The following is a 27,064-nucleotide window of genomic DNA, read 5'->3' on the forward strand; positions in this document are numbered from 1 at the left end:
TTCCAGATGTTTCCTATCAATACATCATGTCCTACATGGGAGGTTTCTGTTGCATGTGTGAAAGGGACAAGCATTTAGGCAAACACAGATCCGCCTTCTAAATAGTGACACAGACTCTGTGAACAAGGTCAGTGAACATCACTTGGCTCAAAGGCACCTTATGCCCATGTTGGTCCCTGCCAATAACCATTTCCAAGTGCCTGAAATTCTGATCATGCATATTCATCAGAGATTTATTTGATAAACAGATCTTGAATATTCATCTGCATACCGTATATGTGGATGACTAAATTCGCAAATGTTAGAGAATGTTTCTGAAACCAGCAGACTAGGGGATAGGATATTTGTGAAGTTTTCCCCTATACTTGATAGATGTTAAAAAAAAATCTCCATTCCCCAACCCCCCCCCCCATTTTTTTTTTTACCTCTTGGCCCATTTCCATACTGCAAAGTTTTGTTGATTGGGCCTTGGCATCAACCATAACATTAAACATGGTGCATATTGACTGTGGGACTCGGAAATCTGTCGATCGGCTGGTTTTTTGCAGCTTAACTTCAAATGCAATCCTGGTTCTATTAAAGCAAAGTAGAGAAAGATCATTTCAATGTTAAGATTGTAACAGGTGGAGGAGACATTTCAGGGGAGGGCAGTGGAATGGAAAACCAAACATGATAATCAGTCAAAATCCATAATGATTTCGAGGGGGTGCTGACAAATACAAATGTCCAGGTCTAAGAAGGCCATGGGGTGGGGGGCAGAGGGGGTTAGGTCCTGGTCAAGGAAGCTGCCATGATTCCAGCTTCTACACACATGTCATAGCCCCAGTAATAGTAGAGACCACATTAATTGGAATGCAGAGCCTGTTCAGTCATCTCTGACTACTTCATAAAGACATTTGATGATGCTCGGACTCTGAAGCTTATTAAATCAACCATACCCCATGATGCTCCCTGAGCAGGAGATACAGAGCTATCTGGTTTCCTTCCCACCTTAGTGTGTGTACTATCATGGATCAGAAACATGTTAATGGGGAGGGCAGATATCAGAGGATCTGTGGAGCATTGCCCCAACCAAGTTTTCCTTTTTTTTTTTTTTTTTCTTTTTCTTTTCCCTTCAGTTTCACATAGACCAGAAATTCGTTTTACCTTTCCTACTTAAATGTACTAATTGGGGGTATCCTGACAAGATTGGGAATATCTAGGTACCTTCCTGGGGAAAACAAATATCCCATATCCCTGCTTCTTTCCCATCTCCACAATTCTATTGCACTGCTCTCCCTGTTGTGCTAATACTCTCCTGATTTCAGAGAAAATCCTTTCTTCCTTGGCTGTCCAATATACACCTGACACTTGATGTATTAACAATCATAGGGCATGTGCTACAGGAAGGCATGAATACAGAAAAATTCACTCCTTAATTAATACTCCATAGAAAAATTGTTGTACAAGTTCTTTCAGATTGGCAATTGTTTTATTTTATTTTATTTCTTTTTTTCCAGTGCAACATTCAAGAGTGGTTTCTAATCTTCCTATATATTTTATGGGAGGAAAACAAAACCACAATGACCTTATTCTATTGCCTCCTTACCATAATGGCCTTTCCCCGATCTTTAAAATTTTCTCATTCACATCTTAATTTAGAGACAGTCAGCAAAGCATTAGAATCTCATTGTGACAAGGCTACAAGAGCCAGGTATGTTTCATTTGTTTCATATGGACTCCTTCCCAATGTAACAAGAAAAGTCTTGACAGCATATACTTTGCCATTTCTCACCCCTTGAGATGAATGGGATAAAAGGGAATTTACCATGTTTAAAAAGGTATCAGGAAATAAAAGGACTCATCAAATTCCATTTTGTAAGAGTAAAAGATTAATGTCATTTAATCTCTATGGACTTAGTTTTCTCATCCATAAAATGGAGTTGAATAAAAAATTTCCTTCACTGTGCTGTTATGAGGACTAAGTGAGAGAATGTATGCAAAGTGCTATATAAATGTTATTATAATTTTTGTGGTTTTAATTATTATAGCACCTCTTTTCATCATCCCATTATTACTTATTAATAAATGACAGAAATCATGTCACCTGCTACAGAATTCTTACCAACTATGAACGAAAAAAGGGCAATGAACATACACAACAGAACTTTAGAGTACTAAGGGAAATTGAAGTATGATTTTAAGATCAGAACTCATATTCTTTAGGAAAAAATATTTTTAAAAGAATCATTCATAAATCACACACAAATATCTTAAAAAACAAGCATGGCTTGTCTTGTTTTCTTATCACTGTGTTCATTTTGCAGCAAACTAACAAACAAAAAAAAAACCATTCTATTTTTGTGTGTGTGGGTAGGTATGTCAAGCAACAGTAACATTTTATGGTCAAAAAAATTGCCAAATAGACCTTTCAAGTGAGGTTTGTGTTATAGTTAGAAATCAAGATATGTAATAGAATACATTTTCTATTCCCATTCAATTAACTTTGTCTCATTCTTTTTCACGGGAGAATTAAACTTTCTTCTATTAAGTCCAAACATTGTTGAGAGGTGGGATACAAAGTCTTTAAGTAGAAGTAGAAGTGAGAGGGCCGAACAGATGGCTGCTTCTACCTGTGACAGACCGCAAAATCAACCAATGTATGAGTAGTTTATAAAATTGATTTAAATTTCAATAAAACCTAGACATTCCATGTTCTTCCTTCCCTTTTTCTTAGCATATTGGAAAGTTGACATCTTTCCTTTACTGCTTTAATATTCTACATTTGGTATATTTGTTCATTATGTGTTCATAGGATACAGACTAGTTCCAACTCCATAGCATGGGCTCCTTCTTAAGAACTTTGAGACAGATATATGCTTTGATAATACTTTCTTATAAGTTTTGTGTGGTTCTTGAAAATTCCCGAGTATATTTTCTCGATTCTGAATTCTAAGACTTGAGTTTGAGTATCTGAATTGGGATCAGTTCCTATCAAGGAATCTCATGCTGAAGGCAACTTCATGAAATATGCAAATCTCATTTTTGACTACTTCTTTGCTTTCAACCTTTTCAGCCTTTCCCCAAACCAACAGGTCAAAGAGTACTTGTGCCATGTATAGTCTTCTTTCAAGATGTTCTCCCTAAGGTCTTTCCTTTAAAATGGACCTGATTACTGTGAATGGTCTTCCTTTACAGCAATATCAATTTTAGCAAAGATTTTTCTGGAGAGGAGTGGCTGTAATGGTTACAGAGTACTTGGCCATCTTGGATGGTGAAGGCATAACATATTGGGCTAGGATATTAATGAGGCCTTTCACTGTTTTTCAGGTTATACCATGAAGTCTTTCATTCTGTTTATGTTCAGAGCCCACTAGTAATAAATATACTTTTCATTTATTTATTTTTACTTTTTTTGGTATGCATGAGGTAAGAAATCTGAGAAATGGACTCATGGTTATTTTAAGATATATAGGAAATGGCATTGAAAAGTTCCATTGAGGTCTGATTGAATTTTGGGAATTTGAGAATCCTAAAGAATCCTAAACTTGAACCTTGAGATAGAATCAAAATGGCTCCCCATGCCAGTTATTGCCATAGCAATAATCTATTGCCCTCTTGTTCTTAGATTGCCTTCATTCTTTTTCACTTCCATAGACTTGATCTTTTTCTATTCCTCAAAACAGTAGAAAAGGGTGACATAAATTCCCATCTACCTCATCCCAACAAATGCAGCTGACCCACTGTGGTACATGATATCTTAAGGAACATGAGATTGTTCACTAGTTTTTTTTCCAATAAGATTAAAAAAGATATCGGGTCTGGCACTATGGCTAAGATGATCAATTGATATAAATTTTATGACATTTCTATATCGGTCATTCCTCTAGATCCTCTACTTTTCATTGTAACTGCTGTAGAAGTTTCAGCAGTACCCTTTTTTCTCTCTAACATTAAAAAGTGTCCCTTGTGTACTTAAGTGATGAAATAGATGGTGCATGAGCAAACAGAATAATTATTCAATAAACTACTCTCTCTCTCTCTGGTATATCCATTTGGCTTTATGTTTTCTCAGAATAGCTGTAATGAGGAAAAGATGACTGAATTGAGATCATCCTCACAACACTTATAATCCTCCAGTGACAGAGAAGCAATAGAATTTAGCACCTGGTTAACAAAAATTCTTCCTTCCTCCATTCCTCCCTTCCTGTCTCCCATCCATCCTTCCTCATTTTCTTCATTTTCCCCTTCTTTCTTTTTCTTCTTCTCTACTTCTTCCTCTTCCTCCTTCTCCTCCTGTTTCTCTCTTTCTCTCTCTCTGTCTCTGTGCCTGTCTCTGTAATGCCTCTTTGTCTGTCTCTCTCTGTCTCTGTCTGTCTCTCTCTGTTTCTATCTGTTTCTCTCCGTCTCTGTGTCTCTTTCTCTCTCTCTGTATCTGTCTCTCTGTCTCTGTCTCCTCTCTCTCTTTCTCTCTCTGTCTCTCTGTTTTTATCTCTGTCTCTGTTTTTTTTCCTCTGTCTCTCTGTCAGTCTGTCTCTGTCTCTCTCTCTGTATCTGTCTCTGTGTCTGTCTTTTTCTCTCTCTCTATTCCTCCTTCTTTCCCTCCCACCCTCTCTCTCTTTCTCTCTCTCTCCCCCTCACCTTCTCTCTCCTGTTGAGATCCCTCCTTGATGAGTACCTCTCTGAGTGGTGTTCTTCAGAAACTACCAACTGGCAACGATTTCCCTGCCCCATAAAAGGTCCTTCATAAATACTGGCTTGGTGACTTAGCTAGAAAGCCCGTGAGTAACGAGCTGCCCTCTTGGTGGTCACCCACCATGGGTGTGATTCCAAGACCAGGTGCCATTTTCTGGGAGCCACGCTCCTTTTTGATCTCTCAGATGCCTCATCAGATTTTGCCATTGATCATCTGATGAAGGCAGGGGCTGGCCCCAAGCGGCAGAGGCCCTCAGGCTTACCTTTTCACACAGGACTCAATCATATCACTTGCCATCAGTTTCAGACGTTGTTCTAGGTGTTTTCCAAACTCTTCCTCGGGCCAGTGCAAATCCCTAATGAAAGTCTGCAGAGCGTCAAGTTTCCAGAAGAGATCTTCAGAGGTGCCTGATCCATTACTGGCAGGACAGAATGAAAGCAGAGGTCACCCGGTGCTCCCGGCTTCCAGAAACCCGATCGCGCCGACAACTGGGCTTGGGGCAAACAGTGGTTCTAACATACAAAACACGGTGGCAGGGTGGGGGGGATTTCCACCAGCAGGATTTTGAGTTTTACCATACATTTACCTAGTCAGCTGGGTTAATCAAATGGTTACAGACCAATAAAAAGAAGAGAAAATGCTATATTCCTTAGAAGACCAACTAGGGGAGACATGTATGGTAAAAATCAGCCTTCTTTCAATAACCACATTAACATATGTGATGATTCACATGAAGGCCACATGTTGAGGTAGAGATATCTCCATCAATAACTACATGTCAGCATCATGCAGTTATCCAGATTCAGAGCGTCATGCATCTCCTCCGCTCCCCTCCACACCGGAGGGCTCTTGGAGAGTTCAGATTGCCAAGTAAGGGACCGTGCTAACAAGTGGTGAGCGAGGACATGCTTTGTCTCTTGAGGGGGTCGGGGTGAATCAGTTGACCTTGGGTCTACTGGGATATCTTGAATCCAAGATCTTGGTTTATTTATTTGTGTTTTTGGACTCAGATTTTTCTCAGAGCAGCCTATTGCCAAGGCAACTTCAGGACTGGGAGCCGGGGAGGCTGCTGGGATATTTACCAATGCTTTGGACCTGCATTAAGACCCGAGCCTCTCCGGCAGCTCGTGGCCTTTACCCACTCCCTCCTACTGACTGAGCCATCAGTCTCCGTGTGGTTCTTTAGGAGGGCATCTAAAAACCGTTCACCTGGGGAAGCAAACCCTGGGCCTGGATGGTATTGGGTGGGTACAAAGAAAATGCTCCAGATTCACCCTTTTGCCATTCTCCGCTCCAGCTTCTCTCTTGTAGCAAGGACAGTGGGAGCTCTGAGAGATGTCCCCCCCTCCTCGCATACCACGGATGCTAACACAGTAATTTAGAAAATGTCCAACACACCATGCATTACCACTTGTTCTGACATCGTCTATAGAAACAGATGAGAGTGGGTGTTTCTATTGTGACAGATGCCAGCTGCATTGAGTTAATGCTTCAGAGGGAAATACAACTGATGCATAAATGCATACATGGCTACTGCAGGGGGAGGGAGCCAAACTCCCAACATGCCAGGGGGAACCTTGGGCCCTGGACTGACAAAAGGGACGTTCTCAAAGACAGACCAGCTGGGAGTCGGTAACTAGAGGCTTCTGACACAAAGGAGAAGGTAACACGGAAACATGTCCTCAGAATGAAAAGTGATCAGAGGAGACTAGAATCATGAAAAGATATAGAATCAGGCATTTCTTGGTGGGTGATTGTGAAATGAGGTCTTTCTTTCCCTTTTTTTTTTAAATGAAGGAATTAACTGTGTGTGGAAGTTCAGCCTTTCCCCATCCTATGCTTGGAAAACACCCCACAACTTTCACTAGTCTCAGCCCCGTTTTGGAACTGCATGGTTGTATGTTTTAAATCATTAAGTACATATGAATGCAATGATTGGTATTTATTACAACAACATTTTGACACCCATCTGGTTTCATAGTTTCAGAAAATTTCTTCTAGGGTTTTTTTTCTTTTGAAGAGCTTATTATTAAGTTTTGACATGAGGAAAAGAATATTTTCTTTTTATTTTTGAGATAAACTGTTAATGTTAAGGCAATAGCACCAAAATTATTTTGATTGCTTAGCAGTTCCCAAAATGTGTTCCCACTCATGCCTTAATTAATTGAACAGAGACCATTATCTGCTTTATTATCATGTCTTGATTCATATCTTTTCAAAAAAACAATGTCACAGAGCATGCACAGAGGGAAGGAATAAAAGCTTTCAAGTATTTTTAATTTTTGTAACAGATACTGCCTAAGCTAACTTTTAACACTATCATCTTAGCATGGATATGATTTGGGTTTCTTTTATGATTTTGTTTCCAAGAAAAGTTTGGGGAGATTTTTCGTTGTTTTCCTGAAGATAATCAGACACATTGATCATATCATCCCACTGCTATTTCATCCAGATAGAATTTTTTCCCTTAAAGTTTGGCTACAAAAAGGGCTCCAAATATAAATGTGACTGACAGGTCTTGTTCTTTACTTGGACTGTTCAAAACAAAACAAAACAAAAACAATCCAAACTACTTGAGAGCTACCTAGGTGAATGTGATTTTATGATATCACAACTTCACTGTCCTCTGGAAGCCATTTTTTTATTCCTTTGATTAAAATGCTTCCCTTTGAAAATGTGCCAGTATCTTCTTGCAAAGAAAGGCTCATTGGGCCTATAATTAGAAGTAGTAAAAGAAAAAGGATCAAAGCAGGGTATAGAATGGCTAAGTCTTATTTCACTTATTAAATCATACAGATGGTTCTAATTTCATTTCCATGGGGTAGAGTTTGGGAGTGCTGGATCTCCTTCTTGCTAGAGGAAAAAGATGAGAGGATTCATTTCCTAAACTGGAAGATACACTTACAAAAATCTTTCTTGAAAGAGTACTTGCCCTTCTAATTATCTGTGCCAAAGAGAATAACAATTTCTAATCCTTTTTGGGATGATGATTTTAAAGTGAGGTCTCCCAAATAACAATGCTCATTGATTTCTGGACTATTTAAATGATGACTTCTTCATTGTAAATATTCTTTACCCATTACTAACTGTTAGCTATTTGCAAATATTCTAACTAACCACTTTAGGGATTCTGGATATCCTTGGCATGGGTCTTTCCTTCAACAAAATAGACTGCAATCTCTTTATATTTTGGTAACCAGTTATGGATTCTAAAAATATATATATATAGAGAGAGAATTTGACAAGTAGCAAGAATGACCTACTCAGAAGAGCTTATTATCATTCTGAAATATGTTCCTTGGTTATCAGAGTGCCTAAAGATCACAAAGACATCCAGAAAGGCAATGGTTCATTATACCGGAACAGCAACCGGTTCAAGACTAGGGGCCAAGCCATCATTAAGATCTCTTGTGCCCTTTCACATAAAAATTTCCACGTGCTCATATTACCTTCGCCAATTAAAAACAAACAAACAAACAAATAAACAGAAATCTATTGTAAAAGACTGGAAGTAAAAGTCAGCTCCTCAAGCTTTCAGTGGGCGTAAGACAAATTGTTAGTGCTGGATATAGAAAACTCCTTACAAACACCATGCATGCCAGAAATAAACAATATTGTCTCTGTATGATCAGCAAAATATGTCTAATTATCTGTCTCCATCTCTGTTTCAAAATTACATAGGATGCATAGAAATAAACAATACATATCCATGCCAAGATCACTTAAATTTAAATTAGAGCTAATGTGGACTGAATACACACTCAGCATCATAGATAGCAGCCATCCATGACGGTGCCGAAAAAGTAGGCATTTGTGGGATGCCTAGAGGGATGTTAACTGGTAGATTGGGTACTTTGGGTAGATTCACATTAGGTAGATTCACATTGGGTAGGGTACTTGTTAAACTCCTGTGGAAGAAACAGACAGAAAGAAAAAAATACCATCACAATGACAATGTAGATGTGGCAGAAGCACGGGAGAACTGTAACTCAATTGGTTAAATCGACAAGGAGACGACAGGACGAGCAGCACACAGAAACACATTGGTGAGCAAGGAGCCACAGGTATAGGAAGCTTCCCTGAGGCTTAGCACTCAGAAGCAGACGGCAAAAACATTGACTGACAAAAACATAAAAAAAGACTCAAAATTGGAAGAGAGCTTATCGACACCCACATACAATGATCACATACTTTCCTTGTCTTTGGGGAATTGGCTTTTGTTTCCAGATCTTGATAATGATGGTCTAAAACCTGATGGGTCCCAAATATGTACAGCACAGTGGAAAGGGTGCTTGTTTTGGAGGCTGGAGACCTTGTTTGAAATCCTAGATTATACAGTTTGACCTTGAGCATATGTCCTTCCGTCTCTCCCTTGATTTTCTTACTTGTGAAATGAGGGGGTTAGACCAGGTGACCTCAAAGGTCCTTTTTAGTTCAAAATAATAATCTTATTTTAGATGGATGAAACTGTTATTACTAGCCCTGAACCTCATAGCTGGTGATTTCAAACTTAGTAGTATTACTATGGATACTGAAAGAGTTTAAGAGAGTGTTGCCTAGTGGAAAGTGAACCATCTTTGAAGTCAGAAAGACTTGAGTATAAGTCTCACTGCTGACATCTACTATCTTATGTGACCCTGGATAAATCACTTAACTTCTCAATAGCTTCAGTCAAACAACTAAGGCAATATTTTGCAGAATAAGTGGTAATCTGCATTGGTAGAAAGCATTTCTCCCTGGGAGTTCCCAGCACCAATTAAATCATGGATTAGGGAAAATTTTTTTTTTAAAAAAAGGGAATCTTCTCATTTTCTTGCTTTTATTTATTTATTTTTTGCTTGAAGAAGTTGTCGGCAGTTATTTAGTTTTTGAGATAAACTAATTACTCAAGGCAGTTTTCTGTGGGGGCACTTCTTGAGCCTAATGGGAACAGATAACAACATGCTGTTCACCTGCATCAATGTTTGGGGGAGGGTGGAGACCTTAATGGTGACAAGAAGAAATTGAAAGCTCTAAGTGCTGCTTTCAAAGGCAAGTACAGAAGCAGTGAGGCATAGGCAAAAGATTTTTTGAAAGAACTAAGAAAAAAAGGTTAAGCTTTGTTTAATCTTACAAAGACCAAAAAGAAAATGAAAATATCTTCTCTGAGGTTAATTTCATTCAATTTGAAGTAGATAGAAATGTGTGGGATTGGAAAGTAAAGTATTCCAAATAATGTTTTTTTTTAATTTTTTTACTTTATTGAGTCCTTAGATATAGCAAGAAAAAAATGGGTTTAAAATTATTATCTCAAATCAGAGTTTGTTCCTCCAATGAAGACTGGGCCAGTTAGTAGATGGTTTGTTATTGTCAAAGGAGGAACCAACAATAAGAACACAAGAAGCTTTTCTGTCTCTATCTCTTTCTCTCTTTGGTCGGGTGGTTGGGTGGGTGGTGAGGTAGGGGTAGAATGTTATATCATACGATGCTTCAGGACTGGCAAAGTTATTTAATCTATGAGAACATTTCTATGGTGCCTAATTTAGCCAGGCAAAAGCCAGAGCCAAGGCTGCATCTGAGAAGAGCCCTGCCTTTACTCTCAAACAGGGCTGACAGCCCTTTGGCAAAGAGTCGGGGCTCTCTTTTCGGTTCTCCTCAAGAAGATGGTGTACCTTGCCAAGCCAGCTCTGCCTTAGACAGACTGTGCACTGCAAACTAAAACTCCTGGAGGAGTCACGACTGACTCTGGGCTGATTTGGCAAAATTCCCACCTATCACAGGCTCTTTGAGTCCATTTTCAGATCTCCTAGATGCCTGGACACTAGCTTTTATTGTTATTTCAACAGTTATCTTGTTACAGGGAAAATTATAATTGGGACTTTTGTCCCAGCATACACAAAAGACATTAGTTTTTGTTTGCAGTGAATTAGATGAACTGGAGTTATATCCATTGTGATTCCTGTTAAGTGGAAACTAATGGCCATTCTCTCTGTCTCTCTGTCTCTGTCTCTGTCTCTGTTTCTCTTTCTATCTGTCTTTGTGTCTTTCTGTGGCTCCATGTCTCTCTGCCTGTCTCTGTCTCATATCTTTCTCTGTGTCTGTTTGTCTCTGTCTCTATTTCTGTGTTTCTGTGTCTGTCTCCTTTATTTCTCTGTCTCTCTGTCTGTCTCGGTCTTTGTCTCTATTTCTCTCTGTGTCTAACTCTCTCTCCCTTTATTTCTCTCTGTGTGTTTCTCTGTATCTCTCTGTATTACTTTGTGTCTCTGTCTCTGTCTCTTTCTCTCTTCTCTGTAGAAAATATTGAGATTTGATGGGGAGAATGACTAGTCAAAAGAAACATAGTAATAGGCACATAGTACTAGTTCTGGAGTCAGAAGACCTGAATTCAAATTTTGCCTTTTGCTATTGCCTATTTAACCTTGACTAAATCAGTTCCTCCCCAGGGTATCAGAATTCTCACTTGTAAAACATGGGGAAGTGACCTAGATGGCTTCAATAATCCTAAAAAGAATACAAGGGAAGACATTTTCTTCTTTTCCTGTTATGCTGGCGCATTTATTCGCCTTTGTATTGGGTCCCTGATGGCTCCTGGACTTAAGCACTCCTCTGTAACCAAACCATCCACCGTTTCCACTGAGACATGTGCCAGCCTATATAAGCAAATGTGATCATTAAGGGAGGCACACAGTGCATAATGATGGAGGAATTAGCGAATCTTTTGAGATGGTAGCCTGGGAAGTTACAAATGTCAGTGCTGAGTAAATGAAAAGCAGAGAGCAATGAATAACATACAAATGTATGCAAACGCAACTTAATTTACACAGATTAGCTTGATGGTCGTGCACAAGTCTGAAAAGAGCTTTGTTTTCCATTCTAAAATTCAAAAATAGACCTATTAACAAAACATACTGTATTAGTAAAATCTGACATTTGGAATGGAATACTGAGCTGTACTCACATGGAAACATTTCCTTTATACAACACATTATGATGCTAGACTTTTAGAAATGATAAAACATTATTTATTTATTTAGCAAAATAATGTAGTGTATTCATAACATTCCTAATATTTGATTTGGATATTAATAGCATATCCTAATAAGTAAGCAATTCTAAATAACGCACAATATTTTACTAATACACATGTAGATTGGGGAGGGGGTTGTACTCTTTCTGAATGATAAAATGCTGCTACTATACAACGGGCAAGTTTCTTCTCTCTGACTCTCGGTTGCTTCATCTGTGGAACGGAAACAAGATCCCTCTACTACCTCCCTCCCTCACAGGAATGAGCTGAGGAAAGTGCTTTATAAAACTACTAAGTGCTATAGAAATATGAGTTATTAGTCTCATCTTTATCTGATGAAATGGTTATTATTAGAAATCATTATTTTAAAAAAAGAACTCTCCAGTTAGTATAACAAAAATGAATTCCATCCTGATCTTTCTCTGGGATCACAGGTGGGAATCTGTAGATAATATATGATTCTCGTGAAAAGTTAAAAAAAGACCAAACTATTGCCTTGGCTTTCGAATATACTAATGAGAATGAGTAGGGACACATTAGGAAAATGAAAACTATTTGTCAGCTATGGCTGCTTTCTTTTCTATGCACTTGACATTTGAGTCCACTTGGCCTTTGGTCTCTGGTCATGTAATTTAATCAAATTTTATTTAATTTTTTGCATAGACTGTTCCCTTATTCCTGGGAATATGCTCTCTCTTCACCTCTCCCACTTAGAAAGATTCAGTTCAAGGGTCCCATTCTTTTGGAGACTTTGCTTTTATTCCCCTAGGTGTTAGCATCCTCCTGCACCCCCTCCCCTGTGGTCTTGAGTTACTTGGTCTATATCCGATGTTTAATGATGCATTTGTTGTTCACGCGCTATCCCTTCAGTAATATGAAAACTCCTTGGGAACAAGCACTGACTCCCTTTTGTATTTATAGTCCCAGTGTCTAGCAGACTGCATAGCCTATACTCTGTTTAATAGATGGTCAGTGATTTGACTTTACTTCCCACTCAGCTTCTAGACCAAGTCTCAGTGTTGAATAAGTATTTAATTCCCATTCTACTTTACCATCATGCTCTCCTTGGATTAGAGAATTATTTTATAAATGATACTTAAAATCAGGTCTTTTTGGTCCACTCAGACACAGAAAGACTTTAAAATGGTCTTTCCTCTTATTGACATGGGGCACATTTAATCAAGAAGAGAGATATAGCTGTGAATGACTTTGCCTTGTAAATAGCTATGGAGAATAAATAATGTAGCCAGTATATGCTTCCTAAAAATTAAAGCTCTTTTTAATGCTTTGGATAGCTTAGACCCTAACTTACCTTAAGCCAATGCACTATCTCTTTATATGTGGGTCTGTTGTCCCATCTCATTCCCAGTTCAAGCATAGTGTTTAGTTTATACTGGAGTCAAGAAATGAATTTTCACATAGAACATTTCTTGTCCCTCTAAGTGTTTTTAAACTTGTTAGTTTAATGGAAACCCAATTTTTTAAAAAGAAAACTAACAAAAATCATGATTTCCAAATTTCTTGAATAACGCATCTGCCTCCCATGCCTGGATTGTTTTTCTCTTAGAATCTTTAGCTCCCTTCAAAGCTTGGCTCAGGCACTACCTCCTTTCCATATTCCCTTAATGTAAGAATTCTTAATCTTTTTTTGTACTGTGGACAAATTGGACAGTCTGCTGGAATCTGTGGACCTCTTCTTAGAATGTTTTTAAATACAAAAAATAGAATACAGCAGATTATTTAGGGAACCAATTATATTGAAATACAATGATCGAAAATATATTTTAAAAAGTTCGTAGAATCTAGGTTAAGAACCATACCCTGGTTATTAGTGTACCCCAACTCCTTACTTCATATTTATTTTTATATTCTCTTTATTTACTTGTCTGTTTATATGTTACCACTTTCCCCTCAGTGGAACATCAGCTCCTTGAGGGCAGATAATTTAATTTTTGTCTCTGAATTTCTGGTTCCTAGCAGAGTGGCCCATACATATTAAATACTTAATCTCTGCTTCCTAAATGGAATTGAATTAATTTTCAATCATCCCAGGAGCTAAGGAAATTGAGTAAAGACTCAGAACAGTGAGTCACCACAGTCCTAGATATGCCCTGAGAAAATGGCTTTTAATTAGACTGAGTTGAGAAGAAAGACTTCACTTGATCACATAGCTACGCTGGGGATGGAGGGGGTGTTGGGGGAGAGGGCTGGCATAGATTTAGAGGCAGAAAGTTATTTTTGAGATATCTTCATAGGAAGAAGATTCCAAATGAATTGAAAATTTTAAGGACCTGTCCCTTCCCTACCATTAAAAAAAAAGTAACCAAGAAGATATAATACCCTTTTGGCCATTTTTCCAATTATTTTTTACACTTTTGGTAAGAAAGGTCAATGCTTTCCTTGCCTGCCCAGGGGACATCTAGGCTCAAGACAGAAAAGGGATAAGTTGCTTTTGTGTAGTTTCCTACAAAGAACCCACACCTTTACTTTGTCATGAGACTGACAGGTAAGTGCCATGGCTGCTCTTTGTTAACTTGCCTCTATCTACCCTCAACCCTTAAAGCAGACTTGTCTTTGTTCATTTATTCAAAGAGTAGCCAGATAAAATGAGACATAAAACAAAGAAATGTCTGCTCACCAAAGGTGAGTTCAAAGCTAAAATAAAAGAAAGACTCCTAGTGAAGATGTTTTCCAAATACTCCTTCTGTAAGACCCATGGAAAAGAACATTGACTCTTGGGTTAGGGGGCATAGACTTGGATAGATTATTAATCATCCCAAATCTTCCTCTATAAGATGAAGGTATTTGACTAGATGGCCCTTGAAATCCCAATAATCTTAAAAAAGGAGCATTGCAATAAATAATGCCACTGAGTCCTGAAACATTATAAAGCTCCTCAGCAAAATGTATACTTATTAAACATTATAACCATTCATTTTGGAAAGAATGAAATGGACAACAAATATTTATTGAACAAATCATCATGTGCAGTTGGATGGTTGGTCCATGGTATCAGTTCATCTCTCTGTCTCTGTCTGTCTGTCTCTGCATCTCTCTGCTTGTTTCTCTCTCTTTCCATCTTTCTTTTTATTTTTCTCTCTGTTCTCTCATTCTCTTTTCCTCTCTTTTTCCCTTTCTCTCTCACCCTTTTTCTTTCTTCCTCTTCTCCCCTCTCTGAATTTTCTTCCTTCTCTGTCTGTCTGTCTCTGTTCCTCTTTCTCTCTGAAAGGTGTATCAGATAGACAAAAAGCTAGGTCAACATTGAATAGGAAAAACTGAGAAACTTCTCAGTACTCAGAATTCAATAAGTCTAGGTTGTTATAAATTAAAACCAAAACCCAAACACCTCTCTACCTCATTAGTTTTTCATGACGTTCCATGGTAGTGAGTTATGGAACACCAGCAATATTACAGGAATTAAAATTGCAAGAGTCTCAGAAGGCATGTGAGGAATGAAAGTAGACTTCAGTGTTACTACAACAATATGAGAAGCGTCTTAGAAGGCATCGTTAAAAACATGCGTGAATAAACAAAAAGGAAGACTGACCAACTAGTGAGAATGAGGGATGGACAGCAGCAGTTCTGTCCTGGGATGGAATGTAGGGGTTCCTTGCACCATTCATGGGTGCATATCACAACTTACCCACAACTTTTCTTTTTGTATACTCCTTGTCTATGTTCTTCCTAAAAACCCTCCAAAGAGGTTTCCATCCTAGATCTGGTCCTCATCATCAATCTTGTTGACTACTTTGATAACCTGATTATTTGTTTCTCTGTTTTCTATGTCTGCTTCTATTTTCTACTGTGCACAGAATTTCCAGAGCAGGAGTTTTACCTGGACCTTCTAACTCTATGCTTCCTTCCTATTTGCTTCTCAATGTAAACATCTCTTCTTTCTCCTCCCTGATGACCACAGAAACCCCATATTGGAACCATTAGTTATTTTTTTTTGTGTGTGTGCCCTGTGTCTTGAATAGTGTCTTGTACACAGTAGGCACTTTTTTGGAATTGAATTCATTGAAAGATTTATTTGAAACACTGAATGGATTCTTTGGAATATTTTCCAGCTTTATGGCTACTTTTGAAACCATTGGTCTATACATCTATTTTCCTTTGTTTTCACTACATCACTGACATACCTTCTCTTTAGGTCATACAATAGTTAAGTCATATATGTAATGTATATGTACAAGAGTACATTTCACTGATCATGAATTTTAATGTGACTGGATACAATACACTGACTTTTCGAAGGCTTCCAGGATACAATACACTGACTTTTCGAAGGCTTCCAGCATTTTAATTGGACACTCTTAGGACGATTCTCAGGTAAGATGGACAAAGATAACATAGGATGAGAAAAATGTGGAAGAATTGCAATCTGTACCAAGGGAGGGGTTATTCACACTGGTGAGATTATTAACCTGTCCCATTATCTTTGTGATTACCAACTTGACACTATTGGATCAAATGAACCGAAGTTGACTTTTGATTAAATCTGGTCATGTCTAAAAAAACAATTGAGAGAGGTGCTAGTTGGGAGAGAGACATTTTAGGGTAAAGTCAAGGGAAACATAATGTATATCTGAACTTGTTGAGAAATTCATTTGTCCTCTGTTTTAGCCTCAAGATCAAAACATACACTGCACCAGCAGATGGGTGACTTTTGGCAGAATCGGCACTATGCATCATTTTGGGATGGAATGAATACTTGGCTGTGCCAACTGTAAATGAGTGCCATGTATATGGAGGATCCTCGGCCTTAAAGTTGGAAGAGACCTTCAAAAGCATCTAGCCCCAAATCTTTATTTGACAGATGGGGAGACTGAGGTCCTTAAAATGGTAGAATTCACTCAGGGTTACAAGGTAGTAATTAATAGCTTAACTCTTAAGCAGTACTTCAGTTAAAACTTAGTTTTGATTTTATGTTATTATAATCAATACTTTGTCTAAGAGGTAGATAACTTTTATACAGGTTACTTCTCAAGGTGATAGTTTGAGGAAGGTACTTCCTTAAGGTGATATACAAAATAACCTGATATTTGTTGTTGTTATAGGCTGTGAATTCCTTGAGAAAAGGAAACATTTTTACTTTTCTTCATATTCTCAGCATTTAGCACATTGCTTGGCACACAGTAGTTAATAGGTGCTTTTGGACTGCCATTATTTGTACTTTGGAGTCATTTGGCAAAAAAAAAAAAATAAAAGCACATTCAAATACATGAATTAAGTACAAAAGTCACTTTAATTCTTTTCTCACACATCTCTCTGACAAAGATACGGATCATTCTGAGGCATAAATTTAGTGTATATTGATTATGATATAAAGAACTGCATTAAAAACATGATCCTGAAATCTTTATTAATGAGGTTTTTTAGAGTTTCCTGAAGATGTTGTATGAGATAGTGAAAAACAGTGCTTCAATGACAATAGGAAAACCTTGTTCTAGTCCCAGTTCCTTAGTTTCTTTATTTGTAAAATGAAAGGGAAGAATTCTATGATCTTATAAGGGGCTTAGTATAGGGCTCCAGAAAACAAATATTCCATCTACCTAGGAATGAACTAGCAAGAGAGACCAGTTGCATTAAGCCACCTGGTCTTTATGAAATAAGAAAATGATCACAGAGACTTGGAGTTGGGAGGGATATTAATAAATGCTTTTTTGACTTGGCAACTTAATGCTCATTATATTGAGATATAGAGCAATTTCCCTATGGTTAGTAAGCATGAATCCAGGTTTCTTGATTCTAAAGTCATTGCCTTAATCACCAGGCAATTCCGTCCCTTAGCAAGGGAAAAGACAAGTTTGAGACACTTGGGATTAAGTGACTAGCCCAGGGTCACACAGCAAGGAAATGCTAAGTGTTGGAGTCAGAGTTTGAATTCCGATCTTCCTGACTCTAGGGCCAATGTTCTGTCCACTATAGGATCTAGCTGCCCTAAGAAAAGTTCTTAAATTCCTAGATTTACAAATATAAGATCATGGGATCATGGAATCAGTAGTGCAGATCTGGAAAAGATCCCAGAGGCTGACTCTCTCATTTTATGGATGAGCAAATGAAGGTCACAACTTTCCCAGAGTCACATCAGAGTCAGAATTTGAATCCAATTGCTCTTAGACCAGATCTAACTCGTTTTCTATGTGTCATACCAAGATTTAAATGGAGCTTTAAAATGCAGAATATTTTCTAAGCAGCCTTTCATTTAAACCTTGAAAAAACTTGAGAGATAATTAACATATCATTAATATCCTACTTTTATAGAAGAAGAGACTGAGGGTCAGAATAGTTAAATATCTTGTTTTTGGTCATATAGCTAATAAGGATTAGAGGTGATATTTGAACATATGTCTTTTAACATCCTGTACATTATTCTGTACGAGCCCTCATTCAACAATCACTTATCCTTAAATATCTATGATGCTCAGAACACCATCCTAGGTGCTGGGGGAGATAAAACTTTTGGAGAAGATACAATTCCTATTCCCAGGAAATTTATAGACTTTTGGGGGTGGGGGTGAGTGGGTGGTGTTCTACTTTGGAATAACTTCTGGGTGGCTGGGAAATCATGATATTATAACCCAATACCAACCCATGGAGACCAAAATAGACATCGACTACCTGATCCTTTCATTCCCCAGCAACTCTCTCAAAGGAGGTGGGGAGATGAGAACTGTGAGAAATTCTCTGAGCTACTTCATTCACTTCCCCCTCCCACCACAGGAACAAATTATGAAATGTCAGAGACAGGGAGCTGCTCTAATGGGTTAACAATGAAATCAATATATTGCTAGCATTTGCATATCATGGAGAACTATTCTTTAAAGGGTTAATAAGAAATACAGTAGTCATGTGACTCAGTAGACAAAGCATTGACCCTATGATCAGGAAAACTTGTATTCAAATCTGATTTTAGACACTTGACACTTACTATGTGTATGACCTTCATCCCAATTACCTCACCAAAAGCAATGAAAGAAATAAGTACCTTACCAAGGTTTCTTTTTCTTTTAAAGAAGTGAGGTTAAAAAATATACATTGATAAAACAGAAACTTAGAAGGAAGAAAATAGGAGAAGCAAGGAAAAGAGAGAAATAGACAAACAGAGAGAAAAAGAGATAGAGACAGAGAAAGTCAGGTGGAAAGAGAGGGAGAAAAGCCGTGGGAGAGAGAGTTAGATAGCTAGATGGTTGAGTTAAACAATATTCAGAAAATCAAACCTATTTACTTGAACTTGTTTCTTATTTTAGAATAAGCATAATGAAGAGCAAACACATTCTTTACTGGAGGAAAATATATTCATAAAACATACAAAAAAAAATCAAACACCACCACCCCCAAGCAAAGTCTTCCTCTCAAATGGGAGAAATTTATCCCCCTTAAAAACTCTGTATCAAAGGATCATGAAGGGGATTAATAACACATTTCTTCAATAATCTCCATGTGGTGTCTAATGCTGAGACTTCCATTTCTGGAGATATTCTTACATTACTGAGAATGGTTTGCTGGATTTCATTTTAGCCAATACTATGAAGTTACTCTCTCATCCATATTTGGTTCATGAATCAGAGGTCTAGCCTCTGACTATCCAAATCATATGACTTCATATTATCTTAATTCAGTTTGTTTTTCTAGTTGTTATTTTCAGGTCTCTCCCTGTGGGAGAGTATGGTGTATGGAAGGCCATATTTGCTGCATGGAGTCTACAGAAGCTAGCTTTAGTAACCAACTAGATCTTCATAAGAGAAATTAATTTATGCTTCCTACCTAAGGCTCATTTTATTTTATTTTTTTATTTATATATTTTTGGTGAGGCAACTGGAGTTAAATGACTTGCCTGGAGTGACACAGCTAGGAATTGTTTAAATGTCTGAAGTGGGGGTTTGAACTTGGGAACTCCTGACTTCAGGGTACTCTAGCCACTGTGCCACTTAGCTGCCCCCTAAAAAAATCTCATTGTATTGCTTGTAAGTGATATTCACTCAGGTCATCCTGGAAGTCCGATGTTAAAACTATTTTCTCTTTTTCAAAATTTAATTCTTAAAATGCAACAATCACTGCTCTATTTACAAGAGGACTAAGAAAATAGATTTCAATTTCCAAATTCATTGTCGTAGAGAATGAGAAAATTTAGGCTTTCATAGGATCACAATATTCCCATGAAAAAGAATTAGCAGATATGACTGATTTATTTGTATGTGTTTGTCAGTATAATCCTCTTCTAAATTAAACTTAAGTGAAGTGAATAATTACGTGCAACCCAGTGCAATTTGTAAAAGTTGATAGCATCCAGTTTAACCTTTTCTACTTTGAAGATTTTTTGGAGGCAAAAGAAGTCTTGATTTAAATTAAAAAAAATTTAATGTTATATATTCAAAACCCATCATTTTCCCCTATTTTAAAATCCAGGGCTACATTGAGAGAGCTATGAATTAGCTTGCTAATATTTTCCTTTGGTATCAGCACATAGATTATTGCCACCAGACTGTTTTAAATGGGATTATCCGGGACATCCCTATTGTCTTATTGGAAATGAGAATGTTGATTTTCCTTGATTTCTACATCAGTTCTACTATGCAGCTTTGTAGGACCTTATTTTCAAAGATGAGAATATAGTTTGCTGATGAGACGATCCCCTGGGAAAGACCTCTTGTGGAGACTGGGAACATTCAGTTCCTTAAGTGCTTGAAATGGCCCAAGATATTCCACTCAGGTTTCTACTTAAACATTAAAACCATCCAGATTAAGTCATGCCAGAGCTTTTTGACATAGATTCACTCAAAAAATTGCAATATACCAGTTATTATGAGTATCAAGTTGAGGAGAAAAATAAATCCAAACCAACTATGGACATTATTCTTGTTCCAAACCCACAAAAGGAAATGATAGCTGGGCCCTAAATTCCCTAGAAAGGTAGTTTGTAAGGGTCAAGTTGGGGGCTCTTAAGCAGATCAACATTCATTCCCTTTTTTCCTTCCTCTCCCAACCCCAATAGCCAAGAGCCACACATGGGAAGGGATATATAGGGCTGCTCCTGCAATCAAATTGGCCGCTAGTCACAATGGACCAATTGGGGATATTAAAGCAATTTTTTTTAAAGTAAAGTTTTACTTTTTGTGTCCAAATCTACAGTAAAATTAATTCAAGCAATAATTTGATTTCACGAGCCCTTTGAAACCAATTCATTGGACCATACGAATCTAAAATGGACATGATAATTGCAATAATTTGAGGCTTTTGCTTCTGGGTAGAATGTCAACATAATATATAGTACGGTACTAAACTAACTCAGCATGACTCTCCATCCATTTGCACCCAAACTCCGAGGTATTAAAGGAGGTATCCTTACTTTACTGGCTCCCACGATTCCCGTTCAAAGCCCCTGTGAATTGACTGTGCAATTGAGGACTCCATCAGATCGACATATCTAACCACAAGTGGGGCAAACAGGTCCTGCAGGTGTTTGTGAAATTTTCCATTGCACAAGTTATCTAGAACAGACAAGTAAAAGTGGAGTGAGAAACCACAGTCTTTCTAGCCACCTACAGACTCTGAGCAGAGGCATTGTCTCATACAATAAACATGCTGCCGATAGGGAAGCCAAAAAGAAAAGGGAAAAAACACACACACACACAAAACAAAACATAAGAACGGCCTTGGAACTCATCCTTAAATCTGTTTGGAAGGAAGATTGAATTTTTAAAAAATCTTACCCATTTGTGTAGCCCTTTGAAAAAGAAAAACAGTCATGTTCCTTTAAAACAACAACAACAAAATCCCACACCATTTCTTATGTTTTCCCTGCATCTCTCCCTCTCTCTTCTCGCCCCCCCCGCCATTTCCAAGGAGAAGGAACATCCTGTACAGCTCCATTTCTCACCCCCACCCCCACTCCTAACTCATGTAGAATGGGCATTCGATGCTGGAAGTTCCTTTTCCTTTAGAAGGCAGATAGTTTTGATGAAAAACACCAAATGGAAAAAAGGTAAAATTAGTTACCTTGCTTAAGGGGAAACATACCCACCCCCACATAGATACACACTCCCCATGTCTTCTTTTTATGTTGTATTGTCATTGTGTCTATCACTTAAGGGACAGTCGCCTTCTAATTGAATAATAAGGAAGGGGTACTAATACCTGTGGATGACAGAAACTTTTAGGAGAGAGTCACCTTCTAACTGAATAATAAGGAAGGGGTATTAATACCTGTGAATGATAGAATCACTTGAAAGTGGAAAGGACTTCCTTGGTCATGTGGTCCTCGTTTTGTAGGTGAGGGAACAGAAAACCAAGGTTAAGTGGCTTGACCAAGATCTCACTACCACATACTGGAGACAAAATTTAAAGCCAGATCCCCAGACTCTAGAGCCAAAGTGCTTTTGGGTCTCTCAGAGTAACCCCCACAGGTATTGGCAGAAAGCCTGATGTCAGTAACTACAGGCTAACATAATCGATCTGCTGTTTCTCCTTTCTTGTCTATTTTGGGAACTATAGCAAATTATAGAAATATAGTAAATGATACCTACAGTCGCTACGGAGGAAGTCATTGAGCAGTTGAAACAGCGGGAAGCTATCCCAGGAATCTGGGGGCTGCACCTCCAAGGCGGCATCCATGTCCACCGCAAACAAGGCCAGGAACGTCTCAGCGTGTTCCACCATTAAGTCTGACCACCATGCAAAGGCCTTGAAGTTAGGCAGAAGAACAATAGGCAGAGGAAGCGTTAGTCTCCGTCTTTACCAGAGGCCCCCCAAATGCAAGCCTTTAGCTGCTCAAGTCTAAATGGCCATCCAAAGGGGTTACTAGTTTTATTGTAAAGAGAACAGCTTTCTTTAAAAATACAATTGGGGATCCAGAGCAGAGCACAAAGGCAACACCTGTCTCTATTTCAGGAATGTCTTGGAGGGTCAAGACTCTTAGGGAACGCAGGGCTTGCGATGGAAGGGATGGCGGCCAGAACTTCTGTTCAATTTACAATAATGCTACAAATTCTGAGTCATGCTGCTGACCAGTGTACTTGGCTAGTTCTTGTTTGTGAGTATCAAAAGTCGGGAGTTTCTTCACTGTGTTTATGGGTTTTCTGCTAATTTGAAATTTCAAAATAATGAAGCTTCTAGGATGTCTAAAGTTGGTCTACAATCTCACCCAAACTCATTTACTCACATTTCTCCACTGATAGGAACTACTTCTGTTATTTCACATAAGGTAACCACCAAGCCACGTAAATCCACCGATGTCAATGTATACACTCAATTTTGTGTCTTTAAAATGCCTTTGAATACTTGGGGAAGGGGTAGGAAGGGACTGGCTTCAATCTCCTATCTATTCTATAGAAACAATAGGCTCAAGTTGAGAAACATGAAGAGATTAAGACTTATTTTTCTTAAGGGTGTGAGGGTTGGGGACTGGAAACACATGTACATTGAAAACCAAAAAATATCAGTGAAGTAACTCATTTTCATGCACGTGGATCCTCAGAAATCATTGTGCAGGGTCTCTGGGAGTGACATTCTCATCAGCCATGGCCAGATGTGAATGTACTTTGAAGGCATGCATGCATGTTTAGTAATCACTTCTGCCAAGGGAGCATGCAGCATGAGTGGTGATGTCCACAGGACCTTGTGGGCTCACTTGGAAGTGATAGAGCAAAAGGAAAAAAAAATAACCCACCATCATAACCCAACCCAACCCCCTGCCCCAGTGGCTGAAAGTATTTACACCAGAAACACTTTTGAGCATTCACCCCCAAAAAAAGATGGGAAGGAGACTGGAAACATGAAAGATGATTATGGAAAAGAATTCCATAAATGAAACGGGCTGTTGAGTGGCCAAGCTCTTCTCACACCTAGTGGTTATTGGGAATGTTCTAACAGCCACTAAAAGGCAGAAAATCTGCCTCTCTTCTTTCATGAGATTCCATTTTACTTACTTCTCCTTTATCAACATGGGGCTGGTTTGCAAATTAAATGAAAAAAATCAAGTCATGGACCATTCTACAAGGTCTGCTTGACTGGAGAGATACAGCTAAGAGTTTCATTTTAAAACACAGTAAAACCTCATTGGTTCAGAATAATTATGGACATGGGGAAGGGGAATGGAGATGACTGGTCCCATACTCAAAAGGCCAAGTTAGAAGATATTTTAAAAATAGATAGAATTTTCATTATATCGTAAAATTCTGTGTCATGTAAGTTGGTATTAATAAGTAAAGTAAGTGAAGAAAGGGGACAAATACAACTCTTGAGAAGTCTGTTGTATATCCTATAACTGGATAGATTTCATTTTTGATTTTGTACCCTCAGTGTCTAGTACAGTGCTGGCACGTAGGGGCAGAGACTGGATCTATGTTTTCATTGGTATAGGGAGTTCCCAGGAGTAGAAACTCTTATACCAATGCAGGGTAGCACCTTCTCTGATACATCAGAGAACTGGCTCAAATGCTGAGGTGTTAAATGCTTTGCCCAGGAACCCACAGCCAGTATCTGGTTCAAATATGACTTGAATTCTGGTCTTTCTGGTCTCAAGACTGACTCACCATCTATTACACCATGCTTCCTCTTATCATACAAAATAATTTCTTAATAAATACTCATGATTAATTGACTCATTGATTAGATATCGGTGCAGTAGATAGAGCATCAGGCCTGGAGTCAGGAAGATTCATTTTGATGGGTTCAAATCTAGCCTCAGATACTTCCTAGCTGTGTGAGCTTGGGCAAGTCATTTAGCCCTTTTTGCCTCAGTTTCTTCATCTGTAGTATCAAGTATCTTTGCCAAGTAAATCCCAGATGGGGTTTTGAAGACTTACATATGATTGAAATAGTTAAACAATAAAAGTCACAGTAATCAAGTACCAGATCCACAAAGACACTGGCAAAAGTACTTTCGTTTCATTTATATGTTGACTTAAGAACATTTACTAAATTTCTTTTGCTCTCCAGTGTGATCCTAGCAATTGACAGAGGAAGGAATCATTTCAAATTCTTGCCCCAGGAGGGACAGCGCTACATTCTCAATTAGTGGAGGTCTGAATGAATGAGGTTTTACTGGCTACTTGTGCAGAGAGATGAGGGCTCCAAGTCTCGCTGTTTCCTCTTTGGACACCTGGTTATAATCAGCAGGAATAAAGACCCTCCATCTCCCCTTTGAAGCTTCACTATCCCCTTTTGGAAAGAGACAATTTAAAAGTCAAGTCTGGTGACTTTCCCACTGCCCAGTGCCCCAGGTATAGATACACTGCATTTCTTGGACATTCATCCATGGCCCTTTTAAAAAGAAAAAAAAATCACTTTCAAAGATCGAGGTATGGTATTCTCCAGGATTTTTGGTCAGTCTCTTGTTTAGCATTTTGATAAATGCAATATAAGTCAAAAGAAGATTTCATCTCAGTACAACTTTCCAACAATTATGGAGAAAAGTGGAACAAAGAGCTGGCTTGGGATGGGTGGGGTTTGCCCATCACTGCAGAACTCCAAGGGGAGGTAAGATGATCACATGTTGGGGCTGTCATTCAGGTATGCAGGTATACAGGTGGACTAAATAAAGTTGGAGGTTCTTTATAATTCTGACATTACGTGTCTATAGAAAACAAAATATTTTAAAAGACTTCTATCAGATGTCATTTGTTCTAGGGAATATGAAAGAAAAACCTTTTGAAAAGAGTAATTCTCCACTCTAATGAAAATGTAAATGACACAGTACAGTTTTTGGTATATAGTAAACATTGTATAAATACTTATTACCATTCCCTTCCCTTTGCTAAAATATATTTTGGTCTTGCTTATCTCTTATTTCACATTATGAATCCAAGGGGCAGGGGCAGCCTCAAAGATCACATTCAGTAAAGGGCTCGGCAAATGATTGACAATCAGTTATTGAACCAATAGTCTCAGAGTGACGATACTCTTACCACCATGTCTTTTCTTAAGCTTATTTCCTAATATACCTTAATACTGGCTAGTGCTATGATATTTTTAAATAACAAAATCCAGCAAACAAACCCAAACTATAAAAGCTGTCAGGACCAATATAAACAATGTGTGTGTGTGTATGTGTGTGTATGTGTGTGTGTGAGAGACAGAAAAAGAAGATGAAGATGAAGAAAGATGATGAAGAAGAAAGAAGATAATGAAGAAGAAGAAGAAGAGAAGAAGGAAGAAGAGGAAGAGGAGGAGGAGGAAGAAGAGGACAGAAAGAGGAGAAGAAGAAAGAGAGAAAGGACGATTTGTGTATCCCAAAATAACTGGAGAGTCTCTAACCACAAATGACTCTGTTGGGGAGGGGGACTCAAACAAACACCAATCCCACTTTCATCCTATTGAAAATAGAGGTCACATGACTCATTCAGCAAATAGCCTGGCTTTTCATTTCGTGAAAGAATTATTAGCTCCTTGACTTCATGTTTCATTCTTATCTTTGTATCCCCAGTGCCTAAGATAGTGGCTGTGGTACATAGTAGGTTCTTAAATACTTGTTTGATTGATTGCTGCTGAAAAGTTGGTTACTCTGCTGGCACAGGTGAACACAATTCTTGTTAATATTATTAGAACTACTCTGAAAGAGATCAATGTTTCTTCAAATCACCTTCCAAGCTGTTAATATGCTGTTTTATCTCCCAATTCCTTACCTGTGTACTTTTTAAAATATTTCAAAGAAGAGGAGACGTAGTTTACAGGTACGATCACCCCAAATTAAGTATTGTATATCTTACACACACGTTCACATGTATATATGTACACCTATATGCCTAAATACATATATACATATACATACGTATACATAGAGAGAGAGAGATTGGGCAAAAGAAAAGCAACAATACAGGACAGTTTTATTTTAAAAAAATAACATTTCTCCCTGTTGAGGTTCTGAGAACAGAATTCAATGAGGAGTCCTCGGAGACGACATATGGGACAAAAAAAACTTGTATTGTTGTGTGGAGATAGAGGTGCAGTGCTAGGTACTCTCGGCTGCTCTGAATTTTCTCCGGGACATTGAGATTACTTTGTTTTGAAATTTAAAATGAATTGAAACATCATTTGATGGGGAAGCATTAAGTCTCTACTGCATTTTTACAGATCGGATGCCGTCTACACTGTTGAAATTTTCATGTTGCAATTTACTATTTTTCTAGAGAATTCACTGTAAAAAAAACCTCCTGCTTTGCCAGAGAAGAATCATGATGAGATTGGTCCAAAGAAATCAGATTCCCACTTTATCTTATTTGGTACCATAGACCCATCATTAATGATCCTGTGCAAATCTTACCTTCACCATGACAACTTCTCCAATTGGAACTGCTCTCTCCCTCACTCTGAAATTCTATAGCACCTGCCACCTGTGCTGACCTTCTCATGTTAGTTATCTTTTTATTAGTGGAATTGTGGGT

At 38.1% G+C, this 27,064-nt stretch overlaps 1 protein-coding gene across 1 annotated transcript in view; it reads right to left on the reverse strand.

The window, feature by feature from the left end:
- CADPS (calcium dependent secretion activator) overlaps positions 1–27,064 on the reverse strand; it is a 535,079-nt gene that overhangs the window by 89,967 nt on the left and 418,048 nt on the right. The window contains 6 exon segments of the mRNA XM_031953509.1: positions 426–573; positions 4,938–5,093; positions 8,437–8,583; positions 21,031–21,172; positions 22,208–22,364; positions 23,609–23,629. Coding sequence (XP_031809369.1) covers positions 426–573; positions 4,938–5,093; positions 8,437–8,583; positions 21,031–21,172; positions 22,208–22,364; positions 23,609–23,629 — 771 coding nt within the window.

The sequence above is a fragment of the Sarcophilus harrisii genome, chromosome 1 (genome assembly GCF_902635505.1).
Source record: "Sarcophilus harrisii chromosome 1, mSarHar1.11, whole genome shotgun sequence".
In the NCBI taxonomy this organism is placed as follows: domain Eukaryota; kingdom Metazoa; phylum Chordata; class Mammalia; order Dasyuromorphia; family Dasyuridae; genus Sarcophilus; species Sarcophilus harrisii.